The sequence below is a fragment of the Oncorhynchus mykiss genome, chromosome 6, assembly GCF_057628025.1.
Source record: "Oncorhynchus mykiss isolate SJ-2025 chromosome 6, ASM5762802v1, whole genome shotgun sequence".
In the NCBI taxonomy this organism is placed as follows: domain Eukaryota; kingdom Metazoa; phylum Chordata; class Actinopteri; order Salmoniformes; family Salmonidae; genus Oncorhynchus; species Oncorhynchus mykiss.
The window spans coordinates 39,781,016-39,796,246 of record NC_143027.1 but is presented as its reverse complement, the minus strand read 5'-3'; the positions used below and the strand labels follow the sequence as shown (position 1 = coordinate 39,796,246).

The 15,231-nt window shown below is 47.4% G+C and overlaps 1 protein-coding gene across 2 annotated transcripts in view; it reads left to right on the top strand.

Annotated features, from left to right (window-relative positions):
• The window catches only part of dock8 (dedicator of cytokinesis 8), an 81,246-nt gene that overhangs the window by 39,302 nt on the left and 26,713 nt on the right, over positions 1–15,231 (top strand). The window contains exons 10-24 of one of the 2 annotated variants that reach the window (XM_036980088.2): positions 314–394; positions 485–644; positions 818–951; positions 1,655–1,748; positions 2,021–2,183; positions 7,775–7,892; positions 7,999–8,069; positions 8,179–8,323; positions 8,883–8,984; positions 9,228–9,323; positions 9,400–9,634; positions 9,911–10,075; positions 13,874–14,049; positions 14,292–14,387; positions 15,132–15,224. In XM_036980088.2, coding sequence (XP_036835983.2) covers positions 314–394; positions 485–644; positions 818–951; positions 1,655–1,748; positions 2,021–2,183; positions 7,775–7,892; positions 7,999–8,069; positions 8,179–8,323; positions 8,883–8,984; positions 9,228–9,323; positions 9,400–9,634; positions 9,911–10,075; positions 13,874–14,049; positions 14,292–14,387; positions 15,132–15,224 — 1,929 coding nt within the window. Of the gene's footprint in view, positions 1–313; positions 395–484; positions 645–817; positions 952–1,654; positions 1,749–2,020; positions 2,184–7,774; positions 7,893–7,998; positions 8,070–8,178; positions 8,324–8,882; positions 8,985–9,227; positions 9,324–9,399; positions 9,635–9,910; positions 10,076–13,873; positions 14,050–14,291; positions 14,388–15,128; positions 15,225–15,231 lie in introns of both variants that reach the window. The other variant, XM_036980087.2, reaches the window with a different exon arrangement.

Sequence of the window (15,231 nt, the reverse complement as noted above, 5' to 3'; positions counted from 1 at the left end):
CGTCGTCAGTATTGTGAAATAATTATAATGTCAGGGAAAGATTTGAATGGAGAAAGCTGATCCGAGAGAAGTGGTCCCTTTTGATCTTATCAGTATTGACACATGCTTCAACGACCGGTCTCTCTGCGTGGTGTTTTGGGAAACGCATGTCACATCTTCGGGCGTTGTAGGAAAGATGCACTGTTGAAACACTCGTAAGCTTAAGTTCCCGTCGCGATCGGGGAACTGGGCCCTTTGTGTTAAGGTAACATATTTTATGTCACTGACCATAGACACGTGTGTACAGTATTAGTTTGTCCTGGCTGTGTTTCAGATAGAGAAGGTGCTGCAGCAGGGGGAGATCAGTGACTGTGCTGAACCGTACATGGTCATGAAGGAGAGTGACTCAGCGAAGGTAGAGTGCCATGAGGAGGCGCGACACACACACACACACACACAGCAGCTATAGGTTGTAATTGTGGTTATGTGTGGTTCCCTGGATCAGAATAAGGAGAAGTTGGAGAAGCTGCGCAGCCAGTCAGAGACGTTCTGTCAGAGACTGGGTCGCTACCGTATGCCCTTCGCCTGGGCCACGGTCAACATCATGAACGTCATCAGCACCGCCACGCTGGACCGGGACACCACCGACTCTGACAGCCTCAATGGTCAGTGTGTGTGTGTCTGAGATTGTTTAATTGTTTTGCGAGCGAGTGTGATAAGCTGGTTTACTCTTGATCTGATGAGTCCAAGGCTTTTCGGATCGTACCTTACGTTTACCTTACTTTCCCTTTCTGTACCTAACTTGAGGGACTTGTCATGGTTCAATTCCCCTGTCCAGGTAAATCCAGCAGTCTGGATAAGAGAGGCCAGCTGCCCAGGAGGAACTCTGAGAGGTTCGCTACCATGGAAGACCAGTGTAACATGTCTGCCTTCAAACCTGCTACCATCACCATCAGCACCTTCTGCAAGCAGGTCTGGACACATGCGCTATAGAAAACAATACATGCACACACACACACTACAATATAAGCATCGCTACAGCGATATTAGCACCGATATGCTCAACGTTGTGGGTGTCACCTCGAGACAAGAAATGATTTCATTTCACACATAATCCACAGAGCAGACAAACATGTGATAAAGCCTGGCCATATCTAACCAGATGTCATATACACTTACCGTAAATTCTCCATAATATTTGCAACCGTAGATGGTAATATTTCTCTAGGAGCTGCTCCGTCATCAGTATTGAGAAATAATTCTAATGTTGAGGAAGGAAGGACATAATCCACATAGCAGACATGCATGGAATAGCATCGCACAGCAAGGGTGCATTTTTCCATCCTATTATCATCTGTGGATAAGCCCAAGAATCGGTGTCGCACCCCTCAATAGTTGCACCCCTCAATATGTGCCCCAAGTATTTGTCACTTTCTTACAGTATGTTTAGTTGTTGGAAAATATGAGAGGTCTGCTGTGCAACACTGCATCTTCACACTGTTTAACTCTTGAGACAGTATATCATCCCCACCACACCTCTTCAGCTATGCAGAAAGCCCTTGTCCGACACTGTTGTTTTTAGCACATGGTGAACGTTTTTTTGGGCTCTGCTTTTTCTACAGATGAACACAAACCCATGTGTATTTGACTGAACTAGGATCCTGCTGTGTTTCAGGAAGGGGACCGTCTGAGTGATGAGGACTTGTTCAAGTTCCTGGCAGACATCAAGAAGTTCTCATCCCTGCAGAGAAGAATTAAAACCATATCAGGTAATCCTCCATTCAACCACACAGAAAGACCTGGCTATCTCTGTATGCTGTTTCACTCCGTTCCACCCAACAGCACGTGACTATAATGTACGAGTTCTAAGAGCTAGTTGTGTGTGTGTGTGTGTGTGTGTGTGTAAATGTTATGCCTGGGTTTATGTGTCTAAGTGGGACTGCAACTTTCCTTTACGTGTGACCTACTTTGAAATATCTCTCTGAAGAATTTGTGTAGTTTGAGACTGTGTTTGACTTATTTCTGACATGGTCCATGTTAGGGATGATTAAACTGGATGTGACCCCGGTCCATGACAACCCAATGGCATGTCTCTCTGCTGAGCTGATCCCAGTCAAACCAGTGGCTGAGAAGAACCTGAGACCTATCAAAGAGGTGTTGGAGTTCCCTTCTAGTGAGGTCTATGTTCCCCACAGCACTTACAGGTGAACACACACACACACACACACACACACACACACACACACACACACACACAGTCCATGCATACAAAACACACACAGGCAAGCGCACACAGGCAAACACACACACACAGAGTTCATGACAGCATTTACAGGTTAGTTCACTCACTGCATCCCTCTCTGCTCTGTAGGACGAAATGCTTTCTGTTGTGAGATGTCTTGAAACACCTTTTCCAATATTGCATATTCTGCATGTTCTCCTCAAAGCTCATTTCATCACTTCATTGTCGGTGGATTTAGCCTTTAGCGAGTTAGACAGAATGTATTTACCAAAGAACAAACACTATACAGTATATCACAAAAGTGAGTACACCCCTCACATTTTTGTAAATATTTGAGAGTAACTTTTCATGTGACAACACTGAAGAAATGACACTTTGCTACAATGTAAAGTAGTGAGTGTACAGCTTGTATAACAGTGTAAATTTGCTGTCCCCTCAAAATAACTCAACACATCCATTAATGTCTAAACCGCTGACAACAAAAGTGAGTACACCCCTAAGTGAAAATGTCCAAATTGGGCCCAAAGTGTCAAAATTTTGTGTGGCCACCATCATTTTCCAGCACTGCCTTAACTCTCTTGGGCATTGAGTTCCCCAGAGCTTCACAGGTTGCCACTGGAGTCCTCTTCCACTCCTCCATGACGACATCACGGAGCTGGTGGATGTTAGAGACCTTGCACTCCTCCACCTTCCGTTTGAAGATGCCCCACAGATGCTCAATAGGGTTTGGGTCTGGAGACATGCTTGGCCAGTCCATCACCTTTACCCCCAGCTTCTTTAGCAAGGCAGTGGTTGTCTTGGAGGTGTGTTTGGGGTCGTTATCATGTTGGAATACTGCCCTGCGGCCCAGTCTCCGAAGGGAGGGGATCATGCTCTGCTTCAGTATGTCACAGTACATGTTGGCATTCATGGTTCCCTCAATGAACTGTAGCTCCCCAGTGCCGGCACCACCATGCTTGACTGTAGGCAAGACACACTTGTCTTTGTACTCCTCACCTGGTTGCCGCCACACACGCTTGACACCATCTGAATCAAATTAGTTTATCTTGGTCTCATCAGACCACAGGACATGGTTCCAGTAATCAATTTCCTTAGTCTGCTTGTCAGCAAACTGTTTGCGTGATTTCTTGTGCATCATCTTTAGAAGAGGCTTCCTTCTGGGACGACAGCTATGCAGTCCAATTTGATGCAGTGTATGGCGTATGGTCTGAGCACTGACAGGCTGACCCCCCACCCCTTCAACCTCTGCAGCAATGCTGGCAGCACTCATACGTCTGTTTCCCAAAGATAACCTCTGGATGTGACGCTGAGCACGTGCACTCAACTTCTTTGGTCGACCATGGCGAGGCCTGTTCTGAATGGAACCTGTCCAGTTAAACCGCTGTATGTTCTTGGCCACCGTGCTGCAGCTCAGTTTCAGGGTCTTGGCAATCTTCTTATAGCCCAGGCCTTCTTTATTTAGAGCAACAATTCTTTTTTTCAGATCCTCAGAGAGTTCTTTGCCATGAGGTGCCATGTTGAACTTCCAGTGACCAGTCAGTATGAGGGAGTGTGAGAGCGATGACACCAAATTTAACACACCTGCTCCCCATTCACACCTGAAACCTTGTAACACTAACGAGTCACATGACACCGGGGAGGGAAAATGGCTAATTGTGCCCAATTTGGACATTTTCAATTAGGGGTGTACTCACTTTTGTTGCCAGCGGTTTAGACATTAATGGCTGTGTGTTGAGTTATTTTGAGGGGACAGCAAATTTACACTGTTATACAAGCTGTACACTCACTACTTTACACTGTAGCAAAGTGTCCTTTCTTCAGTGTTGTCTCATGAAAAGATATACTCAAATATTTACAAAACTGTGAGGGGTGTACTCACCTTTGTGATATACTGTATAGACAGAAGTACTGTATGTGGACACCCCTTCAAATTAGTAGACTCTGCTATTTCAGCCACACCCGTTGCTGACAGGTGTATAAAATCGAGCACACGGCCATGCAATCTCCATAGCCAAACATTGGCAGTAGAATGTCCCGTCCTGAAGAGCTCAGTGACTTTCAACTTGTCAGTTTGTCACATTTCTGCCCTGATAGAGCTGCCTTGGTCAACTGTAAGTGCTGTTATTGTAAAGTGGAAACGTCTAGAAGCAACAATGGCTCAGCCGCGAAGTGGTATGCCCCATAAGCTCACAGTACGGGACTCTCGAGTGCTGAAGCACGTAGCGCGTAAAAATCATCTGTCCTCGGATGCAACACTCAATACCGAGTTCCAAACTGCCTCTGGAAGCAACATCGGCACAATAACTGTTTATCGGGAGCTTCGTGAAATGGGTTTCCATGGCTGAGCAGCCGCACAAAAGCCTAAGATCACCATGTGAAATGTCAAGCGTCGGCTGGAGTGGTGTAAAGCTTGCCGCAATTGGACTCTGGAGAAGTGGAAACTTGTTCTCTGGAATGATGAATCACACTTCACCATCTGGCAGTCCAACGGACGAATCTGGGTTTGGCGGATGCCAGGAGAACACATCCTGCCCAAATGCATAGTGCCCACTGTAAAGTGTGGTGGAGGAATAATGGTCTGTGGCTGTTTTTCATGGTTCGGGCTAGGCCCCTTAGTTCCAGTAAACAGACATCTTAACGCAACAGCATACTATGACATTATAGACGATTCTGTGCTTCCAACTTGGTGGCAACAGTTTGGGGAAGGCCCTTTCCTGTTTTAGCATGACAATGCCCCCGTGCACTAGCCTGCACAGAGCCCTGACCTCAACCCCATCGAACACCTTTGGGATGAATTGGAACACTGACTGCGGGCCAGGCCTAATTGCCCAACATTGGTCTCGACCCCGCCCTGTGCAACTGGGTACTGGACTTCCTGACGGGCCGCCCCCAGGTGGTGAGGGTAGGCAACAACATCTCCTCCCCGCTGATCCTCAACACTGGGGCCCCACAAGGGTGCGTTCTGAGCCCTCTCCTGTACTCCCTGTTCACCCACGACTGCGTGGCCACGCACGCCTCCAACTCAATCATCAAGTTTGCGGACGACACAACAGTGGTAGGCTTGATTACCAACAACGACGAGACGGCCTACAGGGAGGAGGTGAGGGCCCTCAGAGTGTGGTGTCAGGAAAATAACCTCACACTCAACGTCAACAAAACTAAGGAGATGATTGTGGACTTCAGGAAACACATCGATGGAACAGTAGTGGAGAGGGTAGCAAGTTTTAAGTTCCTCGGCATACACATCACAGACAAACTGAATTGGTCCACTCACACAGACAGCATTGTGAAGAAGGCGCAGCAGCGCCTCTTCAACCTCAGGAGGCTGAAGAAATTTGGCTTGTCACCAAAAGCACTCACAAACTTCTACAGATGCACAATCGAGAGCATCCTGGCGGGCTGTATCACCGCCTGGTACGGCAACTGCTCCGCCCTCAACCGTAAGGCTCTCCAGAGGGTAGTGAGGTCTGCACAACGCATCACCGGGGGCAAACTACCTGCCCTCCAGGACACCTACACCACCCGATGTCACAGGAAGGCCATAAAGATCATCAAGGACATCAACCACCCGAGCCACTGCCTGTTCACCCCGCTATCATCCAGAAGGCGAGGTCAGTACAGGTGCATCAAAGCTGGGACCGAGAGACTGAAAAACAGCTTCTATCTCAAGGCCATCAGACTGTTAAACAGCCACCACTAACATTGAGTGGCTGCTGCCAACACACTGACACTGACTCAACTCCAGCCACTTTAATAATGGCAATTGATGGGAAATGATGTAAATATATCACTAGCCACTTTAAACAATGCTACCTTATATAATGTTACTTACCCTACATTATTCATCTCATATGCATACGTATATACTGTACTCTATATCATCGACTGTATTCTTATGTAATACATGTATCACTAGCCACTTTAACTATGCCACTTTGTTTACATACTCATCTCATATGTATATACTGTACTCGATACCATCTACTGTATCTTGCCTATGCTGCTCTGTACCATCACTCATTCATAGATCCTTATGTACATATTCTTTATCCCCTTACACTGTGTACAAGACAGTAGTTTTGGAATTGTTAGTTAGATTACTTGTTATTTCTGCATTGTCGGAACTAGAAGCACCAGTATTTCGCTACACTCGCATTAACATCTGCTAACCATGTGTATGTGACAAATAACATTTGATTTGATTTGGTGCCCGATCTCACTAATGCTCTTGTGGCTGAATGGAAGCAAGTCCCCGCAGCAATGTTCCAACATCTAGTGGAAAGCCGTCCCAGAAGAGTGGAGGCTGTTATAGCAGCGAAGAGGGGACCAACTCCATGCCAATGCCCATGATTTTGGAATGAGATGTTTGACGAGCAGATGTCCACATACTTTTGGTCATGTAGTATAGCTTCAAGCACTGTTGGTCCATTACTTACTACCCCTAACAGTGTATTCACTGTCTCCATTCTTACCGCCATGTATACATTTCCCTTCATGTGAGCTTTACACATGTTAGACGGCCAGTCTCTAGGTGTGATTGTACTGACCACAGCGCAATGAGCACGTAGCTTCAGGCCTCATAGTTTCCATCAACATTGTAAACTCTTCTACCAAGAGCCTGACCTGAGACAACCCCCAGTGCTGTCAACACTTCACTCCTTTCTCCTCTTTCCGCTAAAAATGGCACCCTATTCCCCATAGGACAGTGGTCAAAAGTAGGGCATTATATAGGGAATAGGGTGCCATTTTGGGACACACGCTAAGAGTGTGTCTCCTGTCTCAGGACAGATGACCACATTTGTTATGTTGTTTTTGATGCCGTGCAATTGTGCAATATCATGCATTTTGTACTTAGCTCCACAGAGTGCCATCTAGTGGTCTAGTATTGATGTGCAAGCTCAGGCTGTCTTAACTCTGAGGTGGGAGCTCTGCACATGCCTAATGGGTTTTTCCTGACCATCTGACCTGACCGAATGCACTAGCATTTAACAGGGGTCTGTGCTAGCCGAGAACTTCGGGAAGTCCCTACCCTTAAACCATAATCCTAATTTTAACTCCTACCCTAAACGTAACCATAACCTAATCGTAACTTTAACCCTAACCATTTAAAATGTCAACTTCAATAAGGTAGGGACGTCCCAAGGATCCCGGCTAGCACAGACCTTTTCACAGGCTACAAGTACAGCTTGGGCTGCGTCCCTTTTTAATATATCCTTTCTCCTGAAGTGTGCATTTACTCACCACTTCCCACAAATCTAAAATAATTGGATTAGTGGAGGCATGGGCTCGTGGGAGTTTCCATATTTCTTATGCCAGTTATTTCCTTTCGAATCAGTGAAGGGACGTGAACAGGTGGGAGGAAGGAGAGATAATTGGCATATCCCAAGTGTTTTTCCTGGAACTATTATTCTCTCTTAAATGCCCAGACCATCCTATCCACCATGAGGATGTACTGTGAAAAATCTCTATCTCTCTCTCCCTTCGTCTCTCGCTCACTCTCTCCGTCCCTCTCTCTCCCTTCGTCTCTCTCTCTCTCTCTGTCCCTCTCTCCAGGAACCTGTTCTATGTGTACCCCCAGCGGCTCAACTTTGTCAACAGGCTGACTTCAGCAAGGAACATCACCATTAAAATCCAGTTTATGAGTGGAGAAGACCCAAGCTGTGTGCTGCCTGTGAGTTTGACATACACACACACACACACACACACACAATGTGTGTCGCTGTGCCATTTTTGGGGGCGTTTTTATCGATTTTACTCTGCTTTCTTTTTCCTCCTAGGTCATTTTTGGAAAATCAAATGGTCCTGAGTTTGTGCAAGAAGTATACACCCCAGTCACGTACCATAACAAGCAAGTGGATAGATACTAATAATAAAACTACTGCATGAAATGCATATTACATTTTCTAACATAATAAGCTTCATTTTTTTCCTGTGTTCTCTGTGTGACTGGGACTCAGGTCTCCAGACTTCTATGAGGAGGTGAAGATAGCTCTGCCTGCCAGGCTGACTGAGAGACACCACCTTTTGTTTACCTTCTACCACATCAGCTGTCAACAGAAACAGAACCAGACAGCCACCAGTGAGACATTCATAGGATTCTCTGTAAGTCTGATCCTTCACACCTGGTCTCACCTGGGCCTATAGTCATGAAGTGCCTCAGAGTAGGAGTGCTGATCTAGGATCGGCTCCCCCCTGTCCATGTAATCGTATTCATTGTGATCGAAAAGGCAATACTGATCCTAGAGCAGCACTCCTACTCTGAGACGTAATGGCTGCGTTTACACAGGCAGCTCAATTCTGATCTTTTTGCCCAATTATGCGCAAAAGATCAGATCTGATTGGTCAAAAGACCAATTATTGGCAAAAGATCAGAATTAGGCTGCCTGTGTAAACACAGCCTTTATAAATACAGTCCCTGGTCTCATCTGATCTGGATCACACTGGTTTCACGTGGTCTTACATGAACATGCAGCTACTCTACTGAACGTGGCGATGCACACAACAGTTCATTCATGTGTATGTATGATCAATATGTTTGGTAAGTGATACTCCTCAATGATATGTAGATAATCTATCTCCTGTACGTGGGTGTCCATAGTGTCTGTCAATAGTCAATGTGTGCTGCTAGCTGATGTACTGTCTATCCCTCTGTGTACTGTAGTGGCTGCCTATACTGAGTTGTGACAGATTACAGACTGGTCAGTATTGCCTTCCCATCGCCCTGGACAGACTGCCTGTCAACTACTCACTGCACTCACCTGAGGTAACCGTTCATTTGTCCATTTCAGTTCTCCAGACAACAAAAATATATATTAATATATATATATATCTGTAGAATGTGAAGAGGAGTGGCTCCCCCTTGTGGATAGAATATACTTATTTGCCGTTTATTGATTGATTTACTAATTTATTGATTGGGTTTAGATTTTTTGTTGAAGCGCAAGGCTTGTGAGTAGGCTCAGAATTAATAATATGTCTCACTCTCTCTCTCTTTCTCTCTCTGCAGAAAATTCCCCCTCAGGTCCCTCCAGTCAGGTGGATGGAGAGCCACAAAGGAGTGTTCAACCTGGAGATACAGGCTGTGTCCTCTGTACACACACAGGTGAGTCTATACACATGCACACACACACAAACACACACTATTTTTTATATATTTTTTAACCCTTTCCCCACCCCAGGATAACCACTTGGAGCGTTTCTTCACGTTGTGCCATGCCCTGAAGGGCGGAGCGACGTTCCCACTCCGGGTTCGGGAAGAGAAGATTCCGGAGAACAAGCTGGAGCACGAGCTGAAGCTGAGCATCATCTCCCTGCCCTCCTCCAGACTAGAACCTCTGGTCCTCTACCTCCACCTGGTCTTTGATCAACTCTTCACCCTCATCATGCAGCCCATGGTCATCGCTGGACAGATAGGTACCTATATATAGGGGGACGTCACCTTGGTTTTCAGACAGACAGGCACCCAGGGGGACGTCACTGTCCTGGGCTTTCAGACAGACGGGTATCTAGGGGATGTCACCTGGGTTTTCAGACAGACCGATACCTAAGAGGACGTCAGCATCCTGGGCTTTCAGACAGACGGCTAGAGCAGGACAGACTGGAAGGACAGACAGGAAGTGGGAGAGTTCACCTGATGTGTTTGACCTGTGTTGTGTTAACTGTGTGTGTGTGCATGTATTTATTTCCTAGCCAACCTAGCCCAGATAGCTTTTGAGTCGGTGGTGTCCATCGTCAACAGTCTCCACAACAGCCAGGAGCTGGCCAGGGACCAGCAGGGTAGGAACGGTCTCCTAGCAACATACCTGTACTGGGTTTTCCGCCTGGCCGACCCTCCCCGGGATCTCCTCAACACAGGTAGGTACCACCAGACACGTTGTCATGGTGATGGGAGTAAGAGACTGGACGTCACTTTTACATGAAATTTGCCTCGTGAGCACTACTAGAATATGCTTCGCTGAACACAGTAACTGCAGATAAGATACATGAAACAGTACTCATTTAAATGAAGGGTAACTATGTAATTACACCAATACATTGCTATAGTATTTTACCTAGTTCTTTTCAGATGACCTCATTTTGCTCTGTTGTAGCTTTGGCAACTGTGTGTTTTCTATCCCAGTTTGCTCCTCTCCCTGTAGGCTTTACAGACGCTCCCCACCCCTTAGCTGCAACCCTTCTAATTTAGTGTACCCTGCGCGCACAACCCACGTGGAATTTCTGGTCTCCGGCAGCGTTTGGAACTGCCGATCTGAAGTCAAGAATGCCGAGTTCATCTCAGCCTACGCTGCCCTTCAGTCCCTAGACTTTCTGGCCCGGATGGAGACATGGATCACCCCAGAGAACACTGCACAGGGCCACTCATTTCTCCGGTGGAGATTTTGTCTTTTCTCCGTCACTCACCTGTCCATCTCCTCATTTGAATTCCATGCTGTCACTGTCACTTGTCCACTCAAGCTTTACGTTGTTGTCTATCGCCCACCAGGTGCCCTTAGAGAGTTCCTCAATGAGTTTGACACCTTGATAAACTAATTTCCTGTCGATGGCTCACCGCTCTTTGTACTGGGTGACTTCAACCTCCCGATGTCTGACTTCGATTAATTTATTTCCAACTCTTTCCTTCCCATCCTTGCCTCTTTTGACCTTTTGACCTTTTGCAGTCCCCTGTCACTCACAAGGCAGGCAATACTCTTGACCTCCTCTTCACTAGAGGCTGTTTGCCTACTAATCTCAAGGCAACCCTCCCTCCAGGTCTCTGATCACTACTTTGTTTATTTTTCGGTCTCCCTCTCCTCCAACCCTAGCCACTCAGCTCCTACCCAGATGATCATGCACCGTCGCAATTCTCTCCCTCTCTCTCCCTCTCGCGCTCTCTCTCCCTCTCGCGCTCTCTCTCTCTCTCTTTCTGTCTCTCTCTCTCTCTCTCTCTTTCTGTCTCTCTTTCTGTCTCTCTCTCTCTCTCTCTCTCTCTCTCTCTCTCTGTCTCTGTCTCTCTCTCTCTCTCTCTGTCTCTCTGTCTCTCTGTCTCTCTGTCTCTCTGTCTCTCTGTCTCTCTGTCTCTCTGTCTCTCTGTCTCTCTGTCTCTCTGTCTCTCTGTCTCTCTCTCTCTCTCTGTCTCTCTGTCTCTCTGTCTCTCTCTCTCTCTCTCTGTCTCTCTCTGTCTCTCTCTGTCTCTCTCTGTCTCTCTCTGTCTCTCTCTGTCTCTCTGTCTCTCTGTCTCTCTGTCTCTCTGTCTCTCTGTCTCTCTCTCTCTCTCTGTCTCTACTCTTTTCCTCTTCTATCATATCTCCCTTCTGCTAAATCCTCCTGCCTCTTCGACCCTACTAACCTCCCTTTACGCATGCTATGACTTTATGACTTTATCCTTTCCCCTTTCTTCCCGGCCGGCTCGGCCCTCCCCTCCTGCTCTGTGGCTGAGTGACTCATTACGAGGCAATGGAGGAGAACTTCACTTCTGGAGGACCTATTATCCTTTCACTCCCTCCTCTCTACCTTCTCTTCCTCTGTATCTGCTGCTAAAAGCACTTTCTATTGCGCTAGATTTCAAGTGTCTGCCTCTAACCCTAGGAAACTTTTTCCACCTTCTCCTCCCTCCTTAATCCTCCACCCCACCTCCTCCCTCTCTGCAGATGACTTTGTCAGCCACTTTAAAAAGAAAATTGTCGACATCCGCTCTTCATTCACTCAGCTTATTGAATCCACTGGTCCCACTCCCACTACCCTACGCCTTGACCTCTTTCTCCCCTCTCTCTCCAGATGAAATCCTGCGACTAGTGAGGTTCAGCCACCTGACAACCTGCCCGCTCGACCCCATCCCCTCCTCCCTTCTCTCGACCATCTCTGGAGACCTTCTCACTTCCCTCATCCCAGACCACTGACTCAAACATTTCCAGAATCGCTCCCCTCCTCAGGAAACCAACACCCTCTGATGTCAAAAACTACAGGCCCTTCTTTATTTTCTTTCCAAAACACTTATGCGTGCTGTCTCTGACCGACTCTCACACTATCTCTCTCAGAACCATCTTCTTCACCCTAACCATCAAAACGTGTCACTCAACCGAGACTGCTCTTCTTTGTGTCCTGGAGGCTCTCTGCACTGCCAAAACTTCATCACAGTTGACAACTCCATGGTGTCCCCCTCCCAGAATGCAAAGAACCTTTGCGTGACCCTGTCGTTCTCTACAAACATCAAAGCAGTGACTTGCTACGCAGGTTCATGCTCTACAACATCTGTAGAGTACAACCCTGCCGCACACAGGAAGCGGCGCCGGTCCTAATCCAGGCATTTACCATCTCCCGCCTGGACTACTGCAACTCGCTGTTGGTTGGGCTCCTCGCCGGTGCCATCAAACCACTGCATCTAATCCAGAACGCTGCACCCCGCCTGGTGTTCAACCTTCCCAAATTCTCCCATGTCACCCCCGGTCCTCCGCACACTCCACTGGCTTCCAGTCAAAGCTCGGATCCACTACAAGACCCTGGTACTTCCTATCTTCAGGCTCATTCTCAAACCCTACACCCCAACTCCGTTCTGCCACCTCTGGTCTCTTGGCCCTCCCACACCAACGGGAGGGCAGCTCCAGTTCAGCCGAGTCCAAACTCTTCTCTGTCCTGGCACCCCAATGGTGGGACCAGCTTCCCCCTGAAGCTAGGACAGCAGAGTCCCTGCCCATCGTCTGAAAACATCTGAAACCCTTCCTCTTCAAAGAGTATCTTAAATAATCCCACAGCACCCCCTCCTCGCACTTGATTCTTACTTCCTCCTACCTGCAGTGAAGCCGCTCAACATTTACATTACATTCAGTCATCTAGCAGACACTCCCGTCCAGAGCGACCCACAGGAGCAACCAGGGTCAAGCTTCCCACCCAGGGGCACATCGACAGATCTCCCACAAAGTCAAATAATTGGGGACTTGAATAACCTCCCGCCTCTTGGCCACAGGCCCAACCTCCCAACCGCCAGGCCACCAACCATCCAAGATCCCCCACAGTTCCCCCAAGAGCTGCCCCTCTAGCATTCGAGACCCTCCCACAGCCCCCCTCTCCCCCAATAAACCTCCCACTCCACTCCCCACCTCCAAACTTCACAAGCCCCGTATAGATGTGTAGGTTAAGTGTGTAGGTTCAGGTTCAGTGTGTAGGTTTAGTGTGCAGGTATAGTGTGCAGGTTCAGTGTGCAGGTTTAGTCTTTAGGTTCAGTGTGTAGGTTCAGTGTGTAGGTTCAGTGTGCAGGTTTAGTGTTTAGGTTCAGTGTGTAGGTTTAGGTTCAGTGTGCAGGTTTAGTGTACAGGTTTAGTGTTTAGGTTCAGTGTGCAGGTTTAGTGTTTAGGTTCAGTGTGCAGGTTTAGTGTTTAGGTTCAGTGTGTAGGTTTAGGTTCAGTGTGTAGGTTTAGGTTCAGTGTGTAGGTTTAGGTTCAGTGTGTAGGTTTAGGTTCAGTGTGTAGGTTCAGTGTGCAGGTTTAGTGTTTAGGTTCACTCTGTAGGTTTAGGTTCAGTGTGTAGGTTTAGGTTCAGTGTGTAGGTTTAGGTTCAGTGTGTAGGTTTAGGTTCAGTGTGCAGGTTTAGTGTTTAGGATCAGTGTGCAGGTTCAGTGTGTAAAGCGAGGTGTGACCAGGTAGATCATGCCAGTGACATGGCTCTCCCCTGTGTGTCCAGGTCCAGATGGGGTGTTACCTCCCACTGAGGGCCGCTACAGTACTATGGGGCGGGCCTCGGCCTCCACAGTAGGAGCCATGTTACTGCAGTCTCGGCTCCGCAGCAGCAGCAACCCTGATATCCCTGCTCCACACAGTGCAGAGGACACAGAGGTCAAAAACATCCTGTCAGCTAAGGTACTGATACACATGCAGAGCCGTGGTTGAGTGGGTAACACACACGGCAAATCCATGTCTGTGTCCCAAATGGCAACTTGTGGGCCCTGGCCAAAAGTAGTGCACTATATAGCGAATAGGGTGCCATTTGGGACGCAGACATGTCTGTTTGTCTCTGTGTTTCTAAAGCACCAATAACCCAGATGGTCCAGTGTGGTTCAGGTTCTTCATGACCACCCCGTTGTTGCGGTCTTCTCCGTCAGGGCTACAACAATCCAGGCTGTCGCATGTCCACCTATGTGGATTCGAGCAGCCACCCTCAGAGGTCTACAGGCGGGACCCGGCCCTCCAACAGAAAGGTAACGCATACCAGAAAGAGCCCCCGTAATAAATCGTTATTCACAACTGTGATACCAACAGTCACCAGTGGAGGGCAGTATTATACTGAGAAGGCCAGAGCATATACTAACATGTAAACTTCTGTAAACTACTGTGTCTTTCATACTGGCTAAACACTGACAATAACATCCCCATTTGCATTCTGAGTAGAATGCTATTTATACATCTCGTCGGGATATTACGTAGTAGCCAGTAATATCTTCCATATAGTGTGATGTGTGGTTCTATGGTTCTGGAGCAAACTACACTGCATGTGATATAGAAACTGAACATGACGTTGACCTGAGGTTCTACACAGTCTCAGACTTAACAGACATCAGATTGTGTGTGTGTGTGTGTGTGTTTCAAAATGAAATCACTTTGAGATGCTGTTCTTGTGTTGTCTGCCATGTGCAAATAAGACCCTTCCCTTGAAACGGTGTATCTGATTTCCCTGGCTGGGGTCACAGTGGATTGGCTAGCTCTGGTTTGTGTTGAACTGAGGATTGTAGCCACCAGCTATAATGTGACTGTCTCAGTCTCTATCTCTCCATCTCGCTATCTAGCTAGCTAACATATAGGTTTAGCTTATAAGAAGTACCACTGAGATAGTCGGGATGGATGTGGTTCTTATAAAGAGTACGCTGTGTTCTACATATAGGTTAGCAGACACTACTGTATTAGTGGTGGTAGTGACCCAAGGCTCTCTGTTTCTCTGACAGCAGTTCCATGAAGAGTTGGCTCTACAGATGGTGGTCAGCACAGGAGTCTGCAGAGAGAATGTATACAAATACGCCTGGTTCTTCTTTGAACTGCTGGTAAGTG